The following is a 24,225-nucleotide window of genomic DNA, read 5'->3' on the forward strand; positions in this document are numbered from 1 at the left end:
TAAGCCCTAGACATCACTTCTTTTTTTTTTTACCCCAGTAGGAGGAAAGCACTTTTTAACTAACATATCTAATCACTTACAAACCTCACAAAGTACGCTTCTGGATGGAAGTGGATCCAGGCTTGAAGCTGAGCTGGTGCCCAGCCCCAGTCCCACCTCTAGGGGAATCCATAACGTCTCTTCCAGCTTTAAAGATATTGATTCTAGATTCCTAGAACTCCTACGGGGAAGATATCTGCCTGTGTGATGTTTTTTTTTTACGTTTATGACGTAGCATATAATAATGCTGTGAGTTAATGGAGTCAAATCTGAGATAGTTCTGATGCTCTTCTGGTTTTGATATATGATTTCTTTCCTTAACTTTCTTGCAACAAAAGAACCTGAGCAGCAATTACGCATTAAATAGTAGTCTTGCCTCAAACCTCTCCCCTCTCTATTCCATGCTAATGATCAAATACCCATCTTAATAGATCTAATACCCATCTCATGCTATTCGCCAGCTCAACCTTTAGTGGTCTCCCACTGCTTACTGATATTTAACTTGACATTCAAGACTATCCCTAATCTGTCTCCAACTTATCTTTGCTGCCTTTTTGTGTCTTATTCAAAATACATTCCAGCCAAACCAAACTACCCACAGTTCTCTGATCTTGTCGTGACCTTTCTTCCTTTATCTCTTTGCATATGTTACCTCTTCCCCCTCCCTCATCTAGAATGGTTCCAATACAAATATTAAATGTGATAATATTTGTAAAATGCTTTGCAATGAGCCTAGCACATAGTAGGTGCTTAATAAATGCTCGTTCCTTCCTTTCTCTTCTCTCTCTCTCCTCCCCATCCACGTCTTACAGGGTGGGGAACCTGTAGCCTCAAGGCCTTCTAGATCCTTGGGTGAGGCCTTTTGACTGAGCCCAAATTTTACAGAACAAATCCTTTTAGTAAGGGGATTTGTTCTGTAGTTTGGATTCAGTCAAAGGGCCACAGTTGAGAACCTAGAGGGCCACATGTGGCCTCAAGGCTGCAGGTTCTCCCTGTTACTCCTACATGGTCCAACCCCAGTGACCTCTCTGTTTGAAGAATTCCTTGTTCCCATTCCACATCATATCATTCTGAAATTCTCTGTCCCAGGCACAAGACGTATAACTTGTATCATACAACTGTCTGCGCAACTATTTTATATGTCTTACTAAATTGTAAAATTCTTGAAATCTGGAACTTTTTGTTGTCTTATGTTACTAGCACCTAGCACTGTACATTTTACGTAGTAATTCTTTAATAAATGGCTGTTAAATCAGTTTATTCCTGAAACCAGCTACTATCATGTTCTTTTGGAGTCCTTTGTTTTATCACATTTGTAAAAGATGATGGTTTGAGTGAACAGGCTATTCGAAAAATGCAACTGCAGTTCTTTAGCCTAGATTAGAGGTATCAAACATGTAGTCCCTGGCATGCTGCCTACAACACTCCTGAATGCTGCCCCAACCATATTAAAATGTAACTGGGAAGTACTGAACAAAATAAACATAAATGCAATACCACGTGGATTGTGTTAATTTGTGGGGTTTTGAGTCAATATGTGACCAGCCAGTATCTGTATATATTTGAGTTTAACACCATTGGCCTAGACCAGGAATGGGGAACCTGTGGCCTCGAGGCTACATGTAGCCCTCTAGGTCCTCAAGTGTGGCCCTTTAACTGAATCCAAACTTCTCAGAACAAATCCCCTTAATAAAAGGATTTGTTCTGTAAAACTTAGACTCAGTCAAACAGCCACACCCAAGGATCTAAAAGGTTACATGTGGCCTGGAAGCTGCAGGTTCCCCACCCCTGGTCTAGACTACCAAATTCTGACTATGTTGGTGGCTCTTCCCTGGGTTAAACAGAGAGCTCACATTCGTAAAGGGTGGGAAAGGGATATTACAAAATGTGGTACAGTGGAAAGAATGCTGAATTTGAAGATACAAGGCCTAGGTGTGAATCCCTGGTTGGCTACTGGACTACCTTAGGGACCATGAGCAAGCCAGTAAACTTCTCATGGCCAATAAACAGACAGTTAAGGAGTCAGACTGCCTGACCTCCAAGGTTCAATTCAGTGTAATCTAAAATGCAAATCTAAATGTTATGAAAGTGAATGCCGTTAGTTCATATCAGTATATTAGATATATTGAAAGAGGTTTGATTTATTAACAACAGAGTTAAATAGATTGTCATATTAAAAGCAATTTCAGAAATGGATACAAGGGAAGGATTGATCTCTTTTTCAATTTAAAGAATAAAGATAAAGTCAGAGGCAAAAGGCAATTCAGGTGATAAGTAGGAAGGAAAGTTATTTTTGACTGAATAATAATTCTTTTTTTGATGCATATAATCACTCAGCTGCGTTTTGGCCATTTTGGGATAATTCTTTTTTAAACAATAGGTAACAGGTATCAAAGCATAAAATGAATAGTGTAATCTACTTATGTTACCTGCCTAATGGGTGAATTTTGTAGATAAAGATTATATTTCCTATAAAGGTAATTTATTTTCTCCTTTCCATAATCCTATGTCTAAAGTGGCACACATTTTGTTGTTTTTCTTTATTACATATATTTCTTTTAAGTGAGTGCCTTGCAAGTGTAGATAGTTCCTCTAGGAACTGATTTTCTAAACAAGATAAAATGGACCAGAACATGTTTAATAAGAAACTTAGACACATAGCTACCCTAAATTAAATATGGCTGTTCAGTCCAGCTTTTTAACTTTCAGGTTAGAGTTTGAAATGCTATAAAATGGGAAGCACTTTTATGGGTTGATGAGAATGGGAATGGGCATGATAAAGTAGTCTTTTTACCAGGTGGAAGTAGAGTATAAAGAGTATTCATTCATTCTTTGGTCATTTGTTAAAGTCCTATGTACAAAGCATTGTGCTATCCCTTGGGGTAAGTTTCAGATCAATAGGACATGTTCTTATAGAGTTGACCATCTAGTAGGTGTTGAGAGGAACATAACATATAATAATAGCTAACATTTATTCCTTAAGGCTAACATAATTCTTTAAGGTTTGCAAAATACGTTATGTACATTATCTAATAGAGCTTTGTGATGACATTTTGACCTGAGTGTTAGATTTATAATTTCCTCATCCTACATATGAGGAAACTGAGGCTTAGGAGGTGGATGACTTACCTATAGTATTGTATCTAGTAAGTGCCAAAAGTTTAAATCAGGTCTCTTCTGACTACAAGTTTAATATTCTTTCCCCTAGCTAGGGGAGGGGAACCTGCAGCCTCTAGGCCACATGTGGCTTTCTAGGTCCTTGGTTATGGCCATTTGACTGAGTCCAAGTTTTGCAGAAGAAATCCTTTTATAAAGGGGATTTGTTCTGTAAAGTTTTGATTCAGTCAAAGGGCCACACTTGAGGACCTAGAGGGCCACATGTGGCCTCGAGGCTACAGGTTCCCCACCCCTGTCCTAGGCCGTTTTGCCTCTTGACACTTTTATGAATATATACACAATGTAACACATATTTGCTAATTATCTAACTGATATAAATGAATCATCATGAGGAGACCAAAAGACCCTTCAAAACCACTTCAGCCATCATGCATTTCATGTTTGCTATGTGGTGAGATGGGACCTCCAAAGGCAACCCTACTTTAGGTCATAAATATATAAACTTTATGATAAAAGATTCTGAGTAATACTGCCTAGTGATTTACACTAGAGGGAAATACAGGTTTGTAGAGTAATTAGTAAGAGACCCAACTAAGGAAGATCATTCTGAGATATCTCAATAATAAAACTAGAAGAAGGACAACAGGCAGATCCCCCTCCCCCAAATAGAAAAGATCTGTCAAGATTTCTTTTTTTTTCCATCATGAAGCAATACTTTGTCTTTCAAATCATTTTTTACAAAAACTGGTCCATTTCATGTTATCAAGATTTCTAGAAATTTTTCACCATCGATGATGATAGAACCATCATATAACCCACTCATTTCTTGAGGCCTTATTTGGATTATTTGTTTTGCTTGATGCTACTTTCAAAGTCTTTGGAGTTTATTCTTCTGTTAATCCACAATTCTTCGCTTATGCCCTGAGTTGACCACCTCTCCAGAGAGGTTCTTATCTGTCACTGGGTTACTTTCCCCATCCTTCTCACTAAATCATATACCATTTTTACTTTCCTTATGTATTTGACCTAGGAAAGTGACATCCCCAGTGACGGGGATGCTTCATTGACAATATCAGCTTTTTACATTTAGTAGTAATTTCTTGGCTTTTCTTGTTGACTTATGCTACTGATTCTTACTCTAGGTAGAGAAACTGCTTGAGACTAACACATATAAGAGAATGGCTGCAGTCACCGTAGTGGAGAATATAGCTAAATTTAAAGCACTATAAGAAAATATACATTTCTAGTCTGTTCTGTAGAGGCAACTCCTAAATTTCTATATCTTGTTTTCCAGACAACTTGGATTAGATTTGGTGCCTCGAAAGGAATATGCAATGGTGGACCCTGAGGATATTAGCATCACAGAACTCTACAGATTGGTAGGTATTTAGCACCTTACTTTCACTTACTCTCTCTAAGTGCTAATTTTGTAGTTTCCATGGTATTCTTAATTACCTAATTTATTAAACATAGAGCTTGCAGAACGTTCCCAATCTAATTTGGAGATAATTTCAAGGAAGTTGAAAATTAAGGTGACCGTGCCCTAAAACATATTTAAGTTTTACAGATGTCTCAAAATAATGTGATATTCTTTAATATGGCCTCCACTTTACAGGTACCAAGAAGATAAGTTTGAAGAGAAATTTTATTTTCTTTCACATATTTCTTTGCATTGTTCTTGGTCCCAGGATGAATTAAGGTCATTCTTTTGTGTTTGTTTTTTTTCCTATGTCACCTTTTTACAAATCACTCTTCCAAATTACAAAATCCTCTTGATTTAAAAAACAAACACTCATTTATTCTTTTTCATTACCTTTATTATCAGACCAGTGCTTGTTAAAATTCCTATTGCTTCTTTCCTGATTGGTGCAATATCATCCTAAATGGTTCCCCTGTCTCTAGCCTTTCCTTCTTCAAATCTATACTACACAGTGCTTAAAATTCTTAAGATACTTCTTTGGCCATATCATATCTAAGCTCAAAGACCTACTGTCAGTTCAACAGATTCAATTAAGTTCATAAACTCTAAGTGTGTGCTATATACAAGGTACAGTGCTGACCAGGGCAGGTTCAAAAATGAAAAAGCATATCATTTCTGCCTTGAAGAGATTTCCTGTAATTTAATGGGGGGAGGGGCAGTTTATACAGACATTTGTATGTGTGTATGTGTGTGTGTGTGTGTATACACATGTACAGACATATTACATATAATACACACACATATACACATACATACATACATACATAAAATAGAAGGTAGAGTGTGGTAAGAGCAAAGGAAAGAGAGTGCTAGAATAAAATCTGATGAGGAAGAGATCACTTTAAGCCTGGACAGTAATATGCAGAGATGTGGAAGGGGTATATTTCAGCTATTGAAAGTTGACCTAGCCAAATTTACATAGATAGTACATAGAGAGTCTAAGAGAAGATCAAGGAACAACTAACGTATTTATTCAATGTTTATCCTGTGCCAAGGTATTGTGCTACCTCCTGAAGGACATACAATGATAAGGTGACGTAAATAATTATTACTCTTAGGGGCTTGATTGGAATCCAAATTTGGAATCTTGGTGTTGTAGGCCTCACTTTTCCACTTTTGTCTCCTGTTATTCTCCTGTGTGAATTCTGAATTGTAACCCAACTGGCTTATTTACTGTCGCATTAACTTCTCTTGATCTCATTCATAGCCTTATCATCTTCATTCTTCTGCTTATCTAAATCTTATCCAGTCTTCAAAATTCAGACGAAATTTCTCATTGATTCAACTCTAAGACATTTATTAAATGTCTGCTATGGACACCCTGCTAGGCACTGAGGATACAATGGAAAAAAATGAAGCCATTCCTACCTTCATTGAGCTTACACTCTACTGCTGGGAATGTATATAATATGAACCTAAACAAGTAAATACAAAGTACATATAAAATAATTTCATAAGGGAGGATAAATGAGTAAATGAAATGCAGTTTTACAACATTTGTATGTACTAAGCACTGCACCACATGCTGGGGTACCAAAAAAGCAGGACAGTGACTGCCCTCAAGGAGCTTATATTTTAATAGGGGGAGAGAATACATATTGTGGAGTGGTGGCTAGGAAGAAGTGTTTTGTTCTCAGGAATCACAGAGATGGCGAGTAAAGTCATAGGGGAGATGATTGACATGTCCTTTTTAGTACTATTTATTGGTTGATTTAAATACAGTGCTTGAACAAGAACTAGAGAAAGTAGATGTATACACTGAGAGAGCAGATAGAAAGAAAATTGTGGGTGGAAACATGACATGATATCTGAGACTGACTTACCAATCAATGTAGCTTAGTCCCAGTTTGGGAGTTCCACAGTTAAATCAATTAATCCTTCCAGCAATTGGTCTCTGGAGGGCATCTGGTCCAGGAGTGCTGCATCAAAGCAGATGAAAGATGACCAGCGTGGGTGGTTGGAAGCATCATCTGGGAGGGAGAACAGTATGAACTAAGGGTCAGGAAAGGCTCTGTGGGAGAGATTATACCTGAACTATAGTTTGAAGGAAGCCAGGGATTCTATAAGTTAGAGGTGAGGATGGATGTCTTCCTAACAATGGAGACCATTACCTGTCCAAAAACATATGGCTGAGAGATTGAATGATTATAGTTCCTAGAACAAGAAGTCCAGGAGTAGGTAGGTTCTGGTCAGCAAAGCATATGGCAAAAATACTGTGGGGTAGAGAACTAGAACCCCTCTCCCATCTCCTCTTAATCTCTCTTCTGCTCTCCCTCTTAATTCCCTCTATTCTTTCTTCTCCTCTACCTCTCCCCTCCCCTCTTTTTGAAGCACTTCACCTCCCTCTCTCCTTCCCCCTTCTTGAAATATCTCAGAGGTGGAAGGGAACTCAGAGGTAATCTAGTCTCCATATTTAATTGCTTTTGATGTCCAGTTAGTTAATATCTGTATTTTCTTTTTTCCCCCCATTCGAAGTAATGTACCTCAATAAAAGCTAGATGATGGTTAAATACTAAGGACTGCATGGTTGTGAGTACTTAATTAATGTTTGTTGAATTGCATGAAAAAGTATTGGAAGTCATTTGGCCTAAGCACGTCATTTTACAGGTGAAGAAACAGGTCCCAAAGGTTAAGGGATTTGCTCAGGGTTATGCTGATAATAAGAAATAGAGCTAGGATTTGAACATAGGTCCTTTACCTCCAAATCCAGTATTCTTTCCCCTTCAGCTACAATTCAGGCCCCTCACTGAATAATGATAATGACTCACATTCGTTTAGTATTTTTTGTTGTTCAGTCATTTCAGTTGTGTCTGACTCTTTGGTTTTCTTGGCAAAGATACTGGAGTGGTTTGCCATTTCTTTCTCCAGATCCTTTTACAGGTGAGGAAACTGAGGCAAACATGGTTAAATGACTTGCCAGGGTCACACAGCTTGTAAGTGTCTGAGATCTGATTTGAAGGCAGGAAGATGAGTCTTCTTGACTCCAGGTCCCAGCACTCTATCCGCTGCACCATCTAGCTGCCCTGTTCAGTACTTATCATTTTACAAAGACCTTTGTACCAAATTTCCTTGTGATGAAACCAGGCCTAGGGTTATTATCTGTTTTATAGATGAGGCTAAATGACTTGTGAAGATTTAAAGCTAGGGTCTGAGCTGAGATTCAAACTTAAGTCTTACATTGGAGCACAAGCGCTCTTCCTGCTATACTGTACTACCTTCTAAACACACCATGGTGTCCTAGTCTCACTAGGGTGAGGAGACAGGTCACCGTGACACTAGTTTGTTTTTCTGTTCAGGAGAAAGGGTCAGACTCTATAGAACTGGAAGGTGCCATGTACAATCCCTCCATCTTCTAGGCATCAAGGATCACTGAAGAACCTACTACTGTCACATTTTCACCAAGATATTCCATCAAGTCTTTGGAATGTGTCTCTGTTAGTTACTGTGCCTCTGAGGCCTGCCCTTTTCCAATGAGCAATTCCTCAGTCTTATATTTGAGACACAGGTCTCTGCACTACAGCTTCAGAAATCCAGGTTAAAACATCAGGTGAATTATCTGACTTGAGGCTTTGGACATTGCACTTAGCAATTCATTTTCACCTAGTTGTGTTTATCTGAGTAATGAAATGTGTTAGACCTCATAGCGTTAACATATGTCTCCTTGGAAAGCTTTCCTTGGTGCCAGAAGACCAAATACAGATCTCTTCAGTGGCTAAAAAGCAATTCTTCCCATGGTCCCTTTTTTCCTCTCTTTAAATATTCTTGCTATTTCTGCCTGCAGAGTATCAAAATGGATTATTTTTTATGTTGCAAAAAGGATAATTTTGGCAACATGCCTTGTGATCTTTGGAGGGTAATCTGAGTACTTTGAATCTAACAATGAGCTCATTATAAGAACAAAAATTGAATCCACCTAAGGAATCTTGGGACTATTTTGATTGTTTTAAGGGGAGGCCATAGCTGACCTTTGGCAAAGGGGATATAGAAATAGATAATTCTCACATGTTTAGGCTGTTTGTTACATAGGTCCCACATTATCATTCATAAGGTCAAGGCTTTAGATCTAAAACAGACCCTGAGGCCATCTAGTCCAAACCCCTACTTTTATAGATGGGGAAGCTGAGGTCCATGGAAGTTACTGCTTGCCCAGTCACAGAGGCAGTAATTGCCAGAGGCATCAGATCCTCAGTCCCACTATTTCTTGTTCTTGCTGTTACTGTGATTGAAATTGAAGTAAACTGAGGCACAAAGTTCCAAGCACATTCAGTTTATTGATAAAGATAGTAATTACTAATAAATAGATTCTCTAGACTCCAGTCAGTGAAAAGACCATGAGGTAGGGCTTCCTAGCCTTTATGTAGTTTTGGGAAGTATAAGAAAATGAAGAAGAGGAAGCATAAAACAGTATGATTGGTTACAACATTCAAAGTATCAAAGATGATGGAAAAGAATATGATTGGATAGAAGTCAGAAATGCAGGGCTAGCAACAACCTCTCCTTCCATTTGGTTGCTATGGAAAACTCATTGGTGATATCCACCTGCATGGTTAGCTAAGAGTCACAGTGATAACAGTTCAGACTTTTCTCGAAGGACAGCCAGCATTGCAGAGATAACAGACTTCGTGGCATTCACCTGCATCTTGCAAGGCTTGTTAGCGAGATAACAGATCTCCCTTAATTGTACATGGGCAGTAAGATGTGTAGAGACAATATATTCCTTAGAATTAAGGTGATTTATGAGACAACTTAGCTCAGAGAGGAAAGCTGAACTTCTGACCTTAACAGTGAGGCAAAGAAATGTGGCTTAGGCAATTTTACAACATATTGGGGGTGATACAGAATAGAATCAGTTACAAACTGGAATCAGAATCAGTTTGACTTTTGCCCTATTACTGTAATGTTGCCTTCCTGAAAATATTTTCAACAGCTCCCTACAGTGACTAATTTGAAAGAAGTGATCTGAGGCAATATGGTACAATAGATGGAGAAGCCAGCCTTAGAGGCAGCCACTGAAACATAGTAGCTTCAGGACCCTGGGCTAGGCACTTCATCTGTCAGGACCTGTGATAATTCTCTTGAATATGAATTGGAGAATAGGCATGGATGTGCACTGGAAAAGGGGATTCCCTCTTTTGGAGTTCCAATGAAAACACAGGTTAGGCTAAAGATTAAAAAGTCGTAATCTAACCAGGTCCAGATTTGTTTCTCTAGACCCTAAAGTTTGTTATCTTCAGATCTGTAGTCATCTGTAGCTTATCCTTTGGGAGCCCAGGCTTCAAATAAATCAGAAGTTTCTTTCATCAAGTCACAAGTAAAACTTTTGGGGGCAGGGTGGTGGGGATCTGTAGGATTGAGTGGAAGACAGCAAGTTTCTTAGGTTTTATTCCTGTTTCGAAACCAAATGTCAGTGAATAAAAATAAAATCATATTAGTGGGGAGTGGGGCAGGGCTGGGGGAGGGGGAGAGAACATATGACTCAGACTGTAGGTGAAGATTTTGCTATCCAGATGTCTTTTAAAAGAGTTAACTGTAAACAAGCAGAGCTCCTGCCATGCCCAGTGTCTTGAAAGATTAACAACTTTTCTTCCTGTTCCATGCCCCCCAACCCACTCCACCCTAGGGAGATGTTCTTTGCACCTATTGAATTTATTATGATGAATTTATCTAGTTGGTTGTCACTTTTATAAGTTTGATATTTCAAGTGGATCCAATTAATGATAAAAGGTAGTAAAAACTGGAAGATATTAGTGCCTGTATGTAATTAGGTTTTTCAGAAAATCTTTTTGTAGCAAACAGACTCATCTTAGATATTTTTTTTTGTGCTAAAGTAAAAATCAATCTCTGGTGGTATTACATTTACACATTTGGATTATATGTTTGAAATACATTTGCAATTAAATTAGAAGTATAGCTTTTATAATAGCTAAGGAGTTACAGCATTAGCCAAGTAGCCTTAAGCAGTGTCTCCTTATTGAGAAATTATAAATGCTGGACTATTGTTTAAGGACTGCCAGCCAGGAATGGCCCAACTATTTTTCCCTTTTGTCATCTCAGGAAGACCTGAGTTCGAATCCTACCTCAGATACTAGCTGTGGGACCCTTGGCAAGTTGCTTCACCTTTCTCAGCTTTAGTTTCTTCATCTGTAAAATGGTGAAAATACCAGCCACTACCTCACAAGGTTGTTATGAATGCCAAATGTGATGATATTTGGGAAAAGCTTTACGAAACTTAAATGGATGTAGAAGTGTTACATAATATATAGAATAAATGTTATTTTTGTGAGTGAAGTAAGATTTTGTATTCTCAAGACTACTTCTGTCTCTCCTCTTCATATTTCTTGGTGCCACCAATGATTTCTTCTCCCCAAAAGTTATTGTAATGTTAATTTTTATTCTCATCCTCTTATGAGATATTATTATTAGTATTATTGTTGTTGTGAGTTAACTTGGTGGATGGAAGTGGGTGGTCCTTAGGATAACTTGAATTTTATTATGATGTAATCCCTTTATGTATTTATTCAACAAACATTTATTAAGCACCTACTGTATGCAGAGCACAGAGAGAGAGAGAGAGAGAGAGTGTGTGTGTGTGTGTGTGTGTGTGTGTGTGTGTGTGTGTGTGAAGCTATAGGGCGTAGATAAGACAAGTACCATCAATTCAGCCTTTTCACTTAGTTTTGAGCTTAAAGTCCAGCAGTCCAGCAGGAGATACTTGTCCATGTGTGATTACAATATTCAGCATCACCTGTTGAGTATGATAGATACAAAAGAAAGTGTTAAGTAAATTCCAGCAAGTGCACATTCATTTGGCACAGAACATTTTAGAGAAACACCATACTTTTCTAGTCACTTATCATTTAAATATCTTACTCCTTAGGTTTTTATTGTGTAGTTACTTCACAACATACCCTTCAAAATTCCAATCATTGGAATGATCATAGAGATTTGAAGAATTAACAGATGAGGAAACTGAGATCCAGAAAGGACCAGTGATTTGCCTAAGGTCCCACAGGTAGTGAGTAGCAGAGTTTGGATCTGAACTCAGTTCACATGACTTCAAGTTGTGAGCTCTTTTTAGTAATACCACGTGAAGTACCTGCTTGGAAGTGTTGGCTAATGATCCATGAATTTTTTTAGTGAGTTATACCTACTTTTGAATTATAAGGAAGAACTCTTGGCTTTCCATTAAGCCAGTTTGGGTATTGGAAGAAAAAAACTGGGATTTCTCTTCTTACTAAATCAGTCATTAATGGTTACATGTTTTGTGTTATATTGGGAAATTGTAACTTCTTCACATTCTGTGCCTACCCTTTGATCTGATGAGGCATTCGACTTTGCTTGGCCTGTGCTGATCCTATTTTCTCTTTGGGGGGGTATCATTCAGATGGAGCATCGACACAGGAAGAAAGACACCCCTGTACAGGCAAGCAGCCACCACCTCTTTGTACAGATGAAGAGTTTGATGTGCTCCAATTTAGGTGAAGAGCTAGAAGTCATCTTCTCACTTTTTGATAGCAAAGAGAATCGACCAATCAGGTAATCTGTGTGGCATCCTCATAAGACTGTGTTTTTACAACTTTTTTTAATACTATAATGGTAAATGTGTTTGAATGACAGGTTTTCAGACTTAAGTATGGCATTGATAGACATGCTTTGATAAAAATGGTTTTGTGTAGGTCATTTATAGAGGACTGAATATCTCCACTTGTTCTTTATTAAAGAATTGGCACGTGTATGTGTGTGTATTTATGTATATGTCTTTATTTGTTCCAAACTTGTACTTCTTGAAATCTTGTGTTATTTCTATTGTGTTATTTCTATCTTGTACAATCTCTTTATACTGAATACAAAATAATTGGAAACATTTCTTTTGCAACATAGGGCTTTCAAATGAGTTGTGTTTTAAATCTTGGATAGTACTTTTAAAAAAAAACTTTACTTTTTATATTCTTGGAATTCAGAGTCTTTGTTACAAGTGTTTTGAGTCTTGCTTTCACTACAGTAGTATCTTCTCTTTGTAGGAGTTTTGTTTTTGCTATTTTATGTCCAAAAGGTCTTTTTCCAACAGCTAAAAAATAATTCTTTTATTATTGGCCGGGGGGAGTCCTTTTTTTCCTTAAGACATCAACTGCCTTAAACAATGGAAATTGAAGTTGAAGAAAAAGTGGCTTAAATTTCAGCTTAATAGATGCTATTCCAAAAGCTTGTGATATGTGAAAGAAAATCTGCATTGCCCTTTGCTAAAGAAAAAGGAGCATATTTTTGCTTATATGCATAACCTGCTAAAATATCAAAGTGTTTGAGGGCTTAATTCGCAGGGCATTAAAGAAAGAACAAAATCTTAATTCAATTGTGCGTATGAAATATGACCTTTTTTTGAGATATTTCATAATTAACTGTGAGGTAGAAAAGGGTAGGAAAAGTGAAATTAATCTTTAGTTTGTTCCCATTATGCAAAATACTTGCTTTTAAGAAGCACCTAGGGTAATCTGTCTTGGAGAACTTTTTAATTAGGTTAATTCAATTCAACAAACATTTATTTTGGGTCTGCTGGGTGCAAGGAATACAAAATTAAACAAAACAAACAAACAAAAAGGAACTATCCCATTGTCCTCAAGGAGCTTAGGTTTTACTAGATTACTATCATAATACTTATAGTGTATGATTCAATAGCAAACTGAAACATCATTGAGTGAATAACTCGTTTTACTTAATATTTATTTATTTATAGTTTTTAAAATCAGAGTTGGTTAAATTTTGTCATCCTGTTTTAGTCTCTAGTTTCTGCCTTTTCCTTGTGCTCCAAATGGTGGTTTTATCTCTTTCCAATTTCTCCTATCAGTCCAGCTCTGGTGAAAAAATCTTTTCTAAGTTTAATCTTTCATCCTCCCAGCCTCCTATTATTCTCCCAGAGGGCCAGCACCTTCATGGTATTCTTTCCTCCTGCACCCCCACCCCATTTACCCTGCACTCTGTAGAAATAATCCGATAAATCCTGTCACAATAATTTGAAAGTGATCTGATCTAAGTTAAGATCATAGATCTTAAAGTGGAAGTGGCCTCAGAGGCCATCTGACTGAAACCTCTCATTTGACAAATGAAAAAACTGACACCCAGAGAGATTGTAGCTCACTAGAAACCACACAAGAAGCATCAGAGGCTGGATTTGAACCTAGTTCCTCAGATTCCAGAAGTGTTCATTCCATGCCACCTGGCTAGCACAGCGAATAGAGCAGCAAGTGTGGAGGCAGGAAGACCGGAGTTCAAATCCAGCCTCAGACACTAGTTGCGTGACCCTGGGCAAGTCACGTAACCCTATTTACCCCAGTTTCCTCATCTGTAAAATGAACCGGAGAAGGAAGTGGCAAACCTCTCCAGCATCTCTGCCAAGAAAACCCCAAATGGGGACACTAAGAGTCAGACACAACTGAACAACAACAGCAAAGTTATGTTATCCCTCCCAGAAAGTTCTACACTTCAAGGGGGATGAAGTTTTTTAGGCTTCAGCTAGGAGTGGAAGAAATGGAGGAAGTAGAGGTAGTAAGGTTTCATGTCTAAAATAATTTTGTATAGCTAGTTTCCTAATGGTGAGGCTTAGTCTGGTTTTATATCTTACTACTTTTCCATTTCTGTGCTACCGATGACTTCCAGTATATCACCTTTCTTCATAGAATGTTCCCTTCCTTCTCAACACTAGACCCTGTTTCTATGCAGGAAATTTCTTTTAACATAAAAAAACTCCTATATGGATAGAAGAGTCAGAGGAAGGAGAGAAAGTGTTTACAATTTAAAATAAAATAAAAAATTTAAAACCAGCAATATAAATTTGATTGCATTCATATTCACCTGAGTTTTTATTGTGTTAATGAGAAAAAGTATTTGAACCACCTTCTCTAGGAAGCCATTACACTCAAATAGACAGACAGACACACACACAGTTTCCATCCCTCCCCAGTTGAAAGTATTCTGTACCGAGATTTCTCTAGCATTTTCCTTGAGCCTATATTTTGAAAAGACTATGTAAATATTAATTATCTCATTCTCCTATGTTTTGTAATTGTTTCTGAATGTATTTTTTCCCTTAATTAGATTTTAAACTCCTGGAGAGCAAGGTTTTTGTCAGATATGTCTTTGTAACCCCAATGCCCTATATAATAACTTGCACACAGTTATTTAATAAATGTTTGGCAATAGCTGTAATACACAGATCCCAAACCTCTTTTTAACCAATAATGTTAATCTCGTCCCCAAAGGAAAACTTTTGCCAGACTTGTTATCACAGTCAAATTGACAAAACTCAATTTCTTTGCTTTTATCTTATCCACCAATTCATGGAGACAGTAGTGAGTAGCAAATTGGCTGAAATTAGACAATGAAAGGAAGAAGGGGGGAAAAAAGCCTGTAAGGAAAAGCTAAGCATCATGGTTAACTTCAGCACTTCCAGGACTCTTGATTTCCTCAGTGTGGGGTCTCCTTTCATTGATTCAAATGACCCTCTCTATCCCTAGACTTGCCTTAGTAGTCAGTCTTCATGCTGACTACTGAATAAAATTTATTACCTGTTAATGAACTTTAAGGTCCAAAATTTCTCTGAACATGGGTAGGATAAATCTTGGACAACAGGCATCCATATGCTAACTTGTACTTGAAGTCTCTTCAGCTTAATTACCTGCTAGAACTTTTGCTCCACTGGAATAGACCTAAGGGACCCAGGGTCACCTTGGCACCAGGTTTAGGAGTTGTGATATCATGTTAGGGCATGGATATTTGTAGTCTCCTTACCTTCCCAGCCCCATAAAAGATGGAATTGGAAATCAGATTATCTGTATATAATAAAAATTGTGTTTCTCAAATTATTCTTTGCAATTCTGTAACCATTTTCATTTTTACTGGTACTTCACACTGAGTGCCTAATTGATTTTGATTTTATAACATATGATAATAGTCACATTGGACACCTTTCATTTTAATTCATATGCAGTAGAACTCCCTGCTATTAACTTGCTTTTTTGCTTCTCACCAGGGATAATAAATTTTCTTCTTATTAAATAAAAAATAGGTTACCTATTTTTCTTAGAATATAGTCTGGTCTTTTTTTTTTTTTTAGCAATTGCAACTTTTATTATTAGTCTCCAAGCTAAGCACTTCTACTTAATATGAATATGCTATACTTACAGAAATGAATTGACCTCAGAAGCATATTCACTGAATCATAGAACAGGAAGGTACTCCAGGGATCATCTAAGGTCTAGAGATTATTCTTTGAGATTGCTTACAATTCTATATCTATGATCCCCTAAGCCCAGGAGGTTCAGTCTGCTTTCCATCTATGCCAGAGTCAGTAAGCTAGTGAGGTATGCTATCCAATCTGATAAGTTGTATTACTAAAAGATGCATGATGGCATCATTGAGCTGCTTGCATCACTTAACCTCTCACAGAACTCTAGGCAATTCTCTAAGACTGTAAGTTGCAGAAATGGTGTGAGCTATTTTGGTAGAGGGAGTTTACTCACTGAGGAGTTGCCTATATCTAAGAAATTATAGGTCTGGTCCCTGACCTGATTATTATTATTATTATTATTATATTGCTAATTACAAACTCTTTGTATACAGATGAATCCTTTCAATCCTTACTCCCACATCCCACTCTCTGACTCCCTACCAAAAATTGATTTTTACCAAGAAAGTTTCTTTTTTAAAAAAAATTCTTAACTAAATGGTTTATTTAATTTTTGGAAAATTTCTTTTTTAAAAATTTTTTTCTCAGTTACATGTGAAAGCATTTTTAGCATTAGTTTTTTTATAAAAAATTTGATTTCCAAATTATTTTCCTTCCTCCCCTCTCCCATCCTTGAGAAGGCAAGCAGTTTGATATAGATTACACATGTGCAGTCATGTAAGATGTTTCCATATCAGCCATGCTGCAAAAGAAAATGCAGACAAAAAAGGGAAGAAAATGAAAAAATGTATCTGTACTCAGACTCCATCAATTCTTTCTCTGGAGGTAGATAGTGTTTTTCATCCTATGTCCTTTGGAATTGTCCTGGATCATTATATTGCTGCAAGTAGCTAAGTCATTCACAGTTGATCATTATGTAGCATTGTTGTTACTGTTTATAACATTTTCCTGGTTCTACTCACTTTACTTTGTGTCAGTTGGTATAAGTCTTCCTAGGTTTTTCTGAAAACATCCTGCTTGTTATTTCACCAAGAAAGTTTCTTAATGCTTTACCCATTTAAGCCCCAAAGCCAAACTTTATACTCTTATCCATGTCATGCTTTTTTGTCTCTGTTCATGGTGATCCTTACACCAGAAATTCTTTCTTCAGTCTTTGCCTATTTAATTCCAAAAACCCTTTAAAGTCAGCATCAAATGTGATTTCTTCCATGAAGGCTTCTACAATTCCCCCAATAATAATGATCTTTCCCCCCTTAGACTTCATGTAACACTTTCTTTGGAGTGCTCACGTATTTAGCAAATGTTATTTTGTATTATATTGATGTAAACATAATATATTTATGCATGTCTTTTATTCCCCTGCTAGATGCTAAGCTTTGTAAAGCATACATCATGTCTTATTAAAATGCACTAGCTCTCCCAGCACAGTGCTTTCAGTGGAGTGGATTCTTAAATAAATGTTAGCTGAATTTTAGTTGAATTAGATTGAAAAGCTAAGTGTTGAAAATGGATAAATTCTTTAATTATGGAAATTAAGGTAATTCATGATAGTTTTATTAATCCTTGTTTATTATCGTTTGTTAATTATTCAAATTGCAGACCAAATCATATTTCAGTGAATAAAAGGCAGAGTGATATAGAACAGATATATCAAACATGTTGCGATGAGCTGCATTTGGTTTACAACTTTCCCTAGTGCATTTGGAACCAGGTTCAAGTGTAACTGGGAAATATTTAACTAAATAAAAATACAGTAAGAAATAGATGGTGTTAATATGTGGTTTCTGAGTCAATACGTAGCTGCAGAGATTCCTATGTACATTTGAAGGGCTCCTGTTTCTATTTGAGTTTGACATCACTGGTGTGGAGGATAGACTGAGGAAACCTGAGATTGTATCCCACCTCATACACTTAGTGGTTGTGTAACCCAGGGCAAATCACTCAACCTCTTAGAATCTCAGTTTCCTCATGTGTAGAATGAAGAGGTTGACTCAGTGGCCTTCAAAATCTTTTCCAGCTCTAAATCTATGATTCTGTGGAATATAATAATAAAGAACTCTGCATAAACTGAGACCTGGGAAGGACTTTGGCTTAAAAAGGCCAAGGTCTCCCACGGCATCTGGGGTCATTGCCAGTCTGTATCTGCTATATCCTGATCTATATCTTCCCACTGGACTCAAATGGCTCAGGAGGAGAGAGTGAGCCTGGTGACTTTACACAAGGCTTCCTTACTTAAATCCACTGCACTCGGAAGTCATGACATCATATTTCCAGTGTCACAGTCCTCTTCGAGAACCAGGGACAAACAACAACAACAGTAACAAAAGATTTCCAAACCTGAGCCTACAACTCACTTATTTCAACCATATTTAATACTGTGGCATTTTTTCTATAAGAAAAATAGAATCTATACCCTCCTTTGGGGTTAATTGTGATAGACTTTGGTCTGTACCATTTGACCTTATTTTACCTATTCAGATTCTTAACCCAGGTGACATTTATTAAGTCTTCCATAACTATCTTGCCTTAAGTGAACAACTCCATCTTCTACACTCTAATGCCCACTTTTAAACTCTTCTGATGCCTGTACTGTTGCTTGGGTAGCTAACCATGTGACATCTCTTCTCATGCTGAACCATTGAAAGTTTCTTGAGGGTGGAGACCACATCACACGTTTCTTCATGTTTCCCTTGGTGCCTTACACAGAGTAGGTAGTCATGAAATATTAGTTGACAGTTTGATATAAAAAAATCACAGTTCCTAAATGCTTATAAAACTCCATATTTTGGAGATATTAAGTCATAGGTTAAATAAGGCCAACTAGAATAAGTCAAATTCTGTTATAGGAATGTCTAAGTTCTTCCTATGTAGAAGATACTAACAGTATTGATAGAAATTTTAGCTGAGATGATTTGGCATGGGAGTGAGTTAGAAATAAATAAATAGATCAATTAAGTCTGACAATATATACTATTTTCCACCTCCTTAGTGCCACCAACACCACCCCCACCCCAATCCCGCTTTACAAAGAAAGAAGCAGGGAGATTCTTATATCTCTTCTTTGGAGCCAATCTAGTTCACTATAATAATTACGCAGCCTTCACTTTGTATTCAGAGAGAGTTTTGTTATGTTTGTTTCTTTTACTTAAATTTTTGTAAATTTAATTAGGGGTGTGTGTGTGTGTGTTTGTGTGTGAAATCATAGCACATAAGTCATTCACTTTAACCTTACAGTCAATTAAAACCCTCAAGTCTTTATGCTGACAACTACTATTAAGCCAGATTTCCTCTAACCTGCATCTACAAAGTTTACGTTCAGAACAAAATGAATGGAGCGCTCTCTCGCGCTAACTCTCTCTCTCTCTCTCTCTTGCTCTCTCTCTCTCTCTCTCTTAGTATAAGCTATGTTCAAATCTTGCCTAATATCTGCTAAGTCAGTCAACAGTAAGCCAGTAAACATTTAGTAAGTAACTATTGTGTATCAGGCACTGTGCTAAGTGTTGGAGATACAAAGGAAGGTAAAAAAAAAAAAACCAGTCCCTACCCTCAAGAGCTGTGAGAGTCTTAAGGGGGAGACAACATGCAAATAATTATGTACAAAATATAGACAGGTAAATTAGATAACCAACTGAGGGAATTCATGAACATTAAAGAGGATCAGGAAAGGCTTCTTGTAGAAGGTGATATTTTAGCAGGAACTTGGAGGCAGTTAGAGAAACCAGGAGGCAGAGCTGAGCTGGGAGAGGTTTCCAGTCATAGGGGATAACCATTTCAGAAGATGCACCTTTTTTCCCCGTTTTTTCCCTCTGTTTTGTTTTTGGTTTTGGGTTTAGTTTTTTTTTTTTTTGGTTGTGTTTCTTCTTTCTCATGATTCATTCCATTTGTCGTAATTCTTCTCCACAAAAAAAAATAAATAGATGCAATGCCTTAAGTGAGATACAGTAAGGAGACCAGAATCACTGGATCACAGAGTATATTGGGAGAGAGAGGAGTAAGATATAAGAAGACTGGAAAGGTTGGAGGGGGCCATATGGTGAAGGACTTTGAAAGCCAAGTAGATAATTTCATATTTAGGACTGGAGGTGATAGCAAGCTTCTGGATTTTATTAAAAGGGTGAGATTATCAGATTTTCAGCTTTAGAAAGATGACTGATAGCTTTGTGGAGGATTAACTGGATTAGGGAGAGACTTGTGGCTGGGATACCAACCAGCAGTTTACTGAGATGATGAGTGCCTGCACCAGAATGGTGCTAGTTTCAGATAGAAGGGAACATATAGGAGAGAGATAAAGGTAGAAATGACAAAACTTAACAAATAATTGGATATGGGGGGAGAGGTGAGAGTGAATGGGGGATTAAGGACAATACAAAGGTTGCAAGCCTGGATAACTGAGAGGATAGTTGTACCCTGGATAGTAACTGGGAAATTTAGAAGAAGGCTGGGTTTGGGGGGGGGGGGGGGGGGCAGGGAGGTGGGAAGGATAATGAGTTCAGTTTTGGACATGTTGATTTTAAGATGTTTATGGAACTTACAATTCAATATGTTTAATAGGATATAACCCAGGAGGTTCTTAGAGATCTGAGACTGGAGGTTGGTAGAGGGGTTGGAATTAGATAAGTAGATTTGAGAGTCATCTGCATGGAGATGATAATGGAATCTTTCAGAGCTAATGAGATCATCAGGCAAAACAGTATAGAGGTAGAAGAAAAGAGGGCCCAGGAGACAGTTAACAGGTGTGACCTGAATAATGATCCATCCATTGATCAGTCAGTCAATAAACACTTATTAAGCATCTTCTATGTGCCAGGCACTCTGCTAAGCCCTGGAGGATAAAACAAGAACAACAAGCACAACAAAGACAGTCCTTGCCCTTTCCCTAATGGGGAAGATACCACATGAAAGGAAGCCAAAAAGTTTCTTTTTTTCCCTTTCTCTTTTCTGGGGAGAGGTACCCAAGTACCTTGTGTGGGAGCATGAACCTGATGATCTAGCCCAAAGGAGCAGAGCCAGGTGGTAAACAAAGAGGAAGCTGGCCTGGGATTGCTCCTTAATTGGAGTCTTTTGGAGAAGTTCATTGCTCAACCCTTCCATCAGAAAACCGGAATATATACCAAGATGGCTGATGAGGTGTAAATACCAAGGCTCGTGCAGTTTTACAATACGACGAGGTTCCTGGGCCATGATCTCGATGGGATCCAGTCTAAACGAGTGCAGTCAGGAGTAAAATGGGCTTGAGAAAGAGCGTTAGGAAGGAGGGGACCTAGGTTAGTGTCATACACTTTGAGAGGGGTTTCAAGAAAAGGGTTATCAACAGTGTCAATGGGGAGGTCAGGAACAATGAGGATTGAGAGAAGGCTTTTAGATTTGGTGACTGAGAGATCCTTGGTAACTTTGGAGACGGCTGTTTTGATTTTATGATGAACTTGGAAACCAGATTGGAAAGGCAGAGGGAGAGGAAAGGCAGTGGAATATTGGTTATAGACAGCCTTCTCAAGGAGTTTAGCCACAATAAAGGAGATATGGGTTGATAACCAATGGGGATGGATGAATCAAGTGAGAGTTTTTGAAGATGGGGAAGTCATGGGCTTATTTATAGGCAATAGGGAAGGGACCAGAAGACCACTAGACAAGGAGAAACCGAATATAAGTAAGAAAGTGGAGATGATAGAGGGGGCAATTTGCTAGAGAAAATAGAATGAAATGAGATCGCTTGTGCATATAGAAGAATTTGTTTTGGCAAGGAGGCAGGCCACTTCTTCATGTGAGTCCGGTGAAGGATGATGAAAGTTGCAAAATGTATCTCGGTGATGTGAGATGGGGAATAGGGGAGAAGAGGGAGCTTCGTGGAGAATGACCTCGATTTTTTCAGTGAATTATGAGGTAAGGTTCTCAGCTGAGAGAGTGGCAAAAAGTGTGGTGAGGGGGACTTAAAGGAGGTTCGAGGAAGGATGGATGAAAAGATTTGGAAAATCCATTGTGGTCAACAAGATAGTCAGTTAGAGAGGTGTAAAAGGATTGCCTTGCCATAGTGAGTTCCCAGCTGAGATTGGGTAAAACAGATTTATAGAGGATCCATTCAGCATGGCTTATCAATTTTATCTAATTTATTTCAGCAGCTTATAAGTAGAGGTGAAGGCATTGAATAGTGGGAGTGTTTCAAGGCTGAAGTTTGGAAAGGGACTCAAGAGAAGAGAACAATGAATGTAGAGTTAAACTGGTTCACCAAGGGATCAAGATGAGGAAGGGAAGAGAGCATAAATAGTGCAGAAGTGATGTCTTTAGAAAGAGCTGAAAGGTTGAAGGATTGCCAAGTGACAGTGAGGATGAAAAAATCATATTTGGAGATGCAAGGTCAAAAGAGAAGTGGGGGAGTTAGAATATTTCATGCTTCCCCTCTCCCCACCCCCCACCATTTCCTCATATACCCTCTCAGGGACTTCTCTTCCATTGAGGTTTATTCAGTCCTATCTACCATCCAATCACAATTTCAGTAGCTCTTTTCTAATGAGCTACAAGATATTTCCTTTATTTCCACAATGAGTTCAGTGCCTGACTCACAGTCTCTTTCTTGTCCCCAAATCCTGCCCTCATACTAGAGGACTTAAACATACATATTGATACTCTTTGACATCCCAGTTCTTCAGTTCACTCATTTCCTTGAACCTACTCCTCCAACACACTTCAGCTAAACATGGAGATGGTCACATTCTCATTCCTGCCATCTCCCACAAATGTATCATTTCATTTTGTTTATGGATTTCTGAAATTCCCTTATGTGCTCACAATCTGTTGTCTTTCCACCAGGTGGAATGAGGGAAAAAGATTTAAGATGGAAAGCATTTGAGGTCAACAAGCACTTCTTCAATGCCTACTGTATTTGTGTGACCTTGGGCAAGTCACTTAACCATCCTTGAACTTAATTTCTTCATCTGTAAAATGAGCGGGTTGTACTAAATTCCCTCTGGTGTTCTTTTCTGCCTAGAAGTTGCAGTGGATAGAGTGCTAGACCTGGCGTTAAATAGACTTGTATTCAAATATGGCCTGGGACACTTAGTGGAAGTCATTTAACCTTTATCTGTTTTAGCTTCTTCATCTATAAAATAGGGATAATAAGGGCACGCACCTTTCGTGTTGTCAGGAAAAGAAGAAAGATAATATTTGTAAAGTGCTTTGCATCCCTTAAAGATCTATGGAAATGTTTGTTGTTGTCATCCATTATCATCTATTCTGTGCGTTCCTTTAAGGCTCAGCTTAAATCTTCCCTTCTTCAAGAGGGCTTTCCTGCCAGCTCTTGTCTACCCAGTGCCTATTGATTATTTTCTAATTATTTTTTTTATATTTTCTAATTTTCTATGATTATTTTCTAATTATTTATATGTTCATAGTAGTTTGCATGTTGTTTTCCTCATTAAAATCTGAAGGTAGAGGCTATGCATTGGCCTTCTTTGGATTCCCCATATTTAACCCAGTGCCTGGTATATAATAGGTGCTTAATAAATTCTTGTCATTATTGATGGTGATGATGGTGATTCTGTGATCTTTCAGTTCCCTCATAGTCCTATCATTTTCTGATTGGTTTCTTTTATGTGTCACCCATTAGAGTCTTTTTTTTCTCCTTTCTCCCCATCCACCCCCCCCACCTGAAAAACAACTGGAGTTCTCCATCATCTAGCAGAACCAGGGATGCATCTTTTCCTACACTAAAAACTTCAGGTTGGTCAGAGCAGAGTTCATCTGCAGAATTACCTGAGGGAACTTTGCAGTTCACGCTCTATCTCTGAGTCCTTCACTTTGCTTAAGCTCTTAATAATGCTCAGAAATGAGTATTGCGGCTGCCTGAAGATAATCTCCAAACTTAGGACCTTTGGGGCTTGTGGTGGATGCCTATTACAATTTATTACAATTTTAAGATTAAGATATTTTCTGAGATATCTTGCTGTCAGCAAAAATCTTACTTAGTCTTCTTTTAAAATCTCCCTTCTTCAATTGATTACGAAGCAGCTTGACCTCCAGGTTGGCTGAAGGTCCAATTGCACAGGTATCCTGATAAGATAAACTCTCTTGGCAAAAATAGATTTTGAGCTGGAGGGAAGGAAGCCTGAGGGTCATTTTTTTTAAAAAATGATTCATCTCTGGGAAATATTTTAATTAGCAACATATTTGCCAAAGTAGATCAGCTTAAAATTGATTTGGGGGAGTTAAGAGAAATAGCATTTTAAAATGGAGACCACAGTGAACTACTTCCCTGAATCCAGCCCATAAGATGAATCTATCATTTGAGCCACTTGGCTTCTTTTTATATTTCATCTATCAGTAGAGATATACCTGAATCACCATCTCTTTATTCCATAGGATTCTTCACCTATGTTTGTCCCAGATATAGATAGATATAAATATGGATAGATATATA

At 37.8% G+C, this 24,225-nt stretch overlaps 1 protein-coding gene across 2 annotated transcripts in view; it reads left to right on the top strand.

Moving 5' to 3' along the window:
- Positions 1-24,225, top strand: part of DOCK4 (dedicator of cytokinesis 4) — a 541,696-nt gene that overhangs the window by 250,958 nt on the left and 266,513 nt on the right. For both annotated transcript variants that reach the window (XM_036758430.1, XM_036758431.1), the window contains exons 7-8: positions 4,451-4,535; positions 12,021-12,172. In XM_036758430.1, coding sequence (XP_036614325.1) covers positions 4,451-4,535; positions 12,021-12,172 — 237 coding nt within the window. The remainder of the gene's footprint in view (positions 1-4,450; positions 4,536-12,020; positions 12,173-24,225) is intronic.

Source organism: Trichosurus vulpecula, chromosome 5 (assembly GCF_011100635.1).
Source record: "Trichosurus vulpecula isolate mTriVul1 chromosome 5, mTriVul1.pri, whole genome shotgun sequence".
Lineage (NCBI taxonomy): Eukaryota > Metazoa > Chordata > Mammalia > Diprotodontia > Phalangeridae > Trichosurus > Trichosurus vulpecula.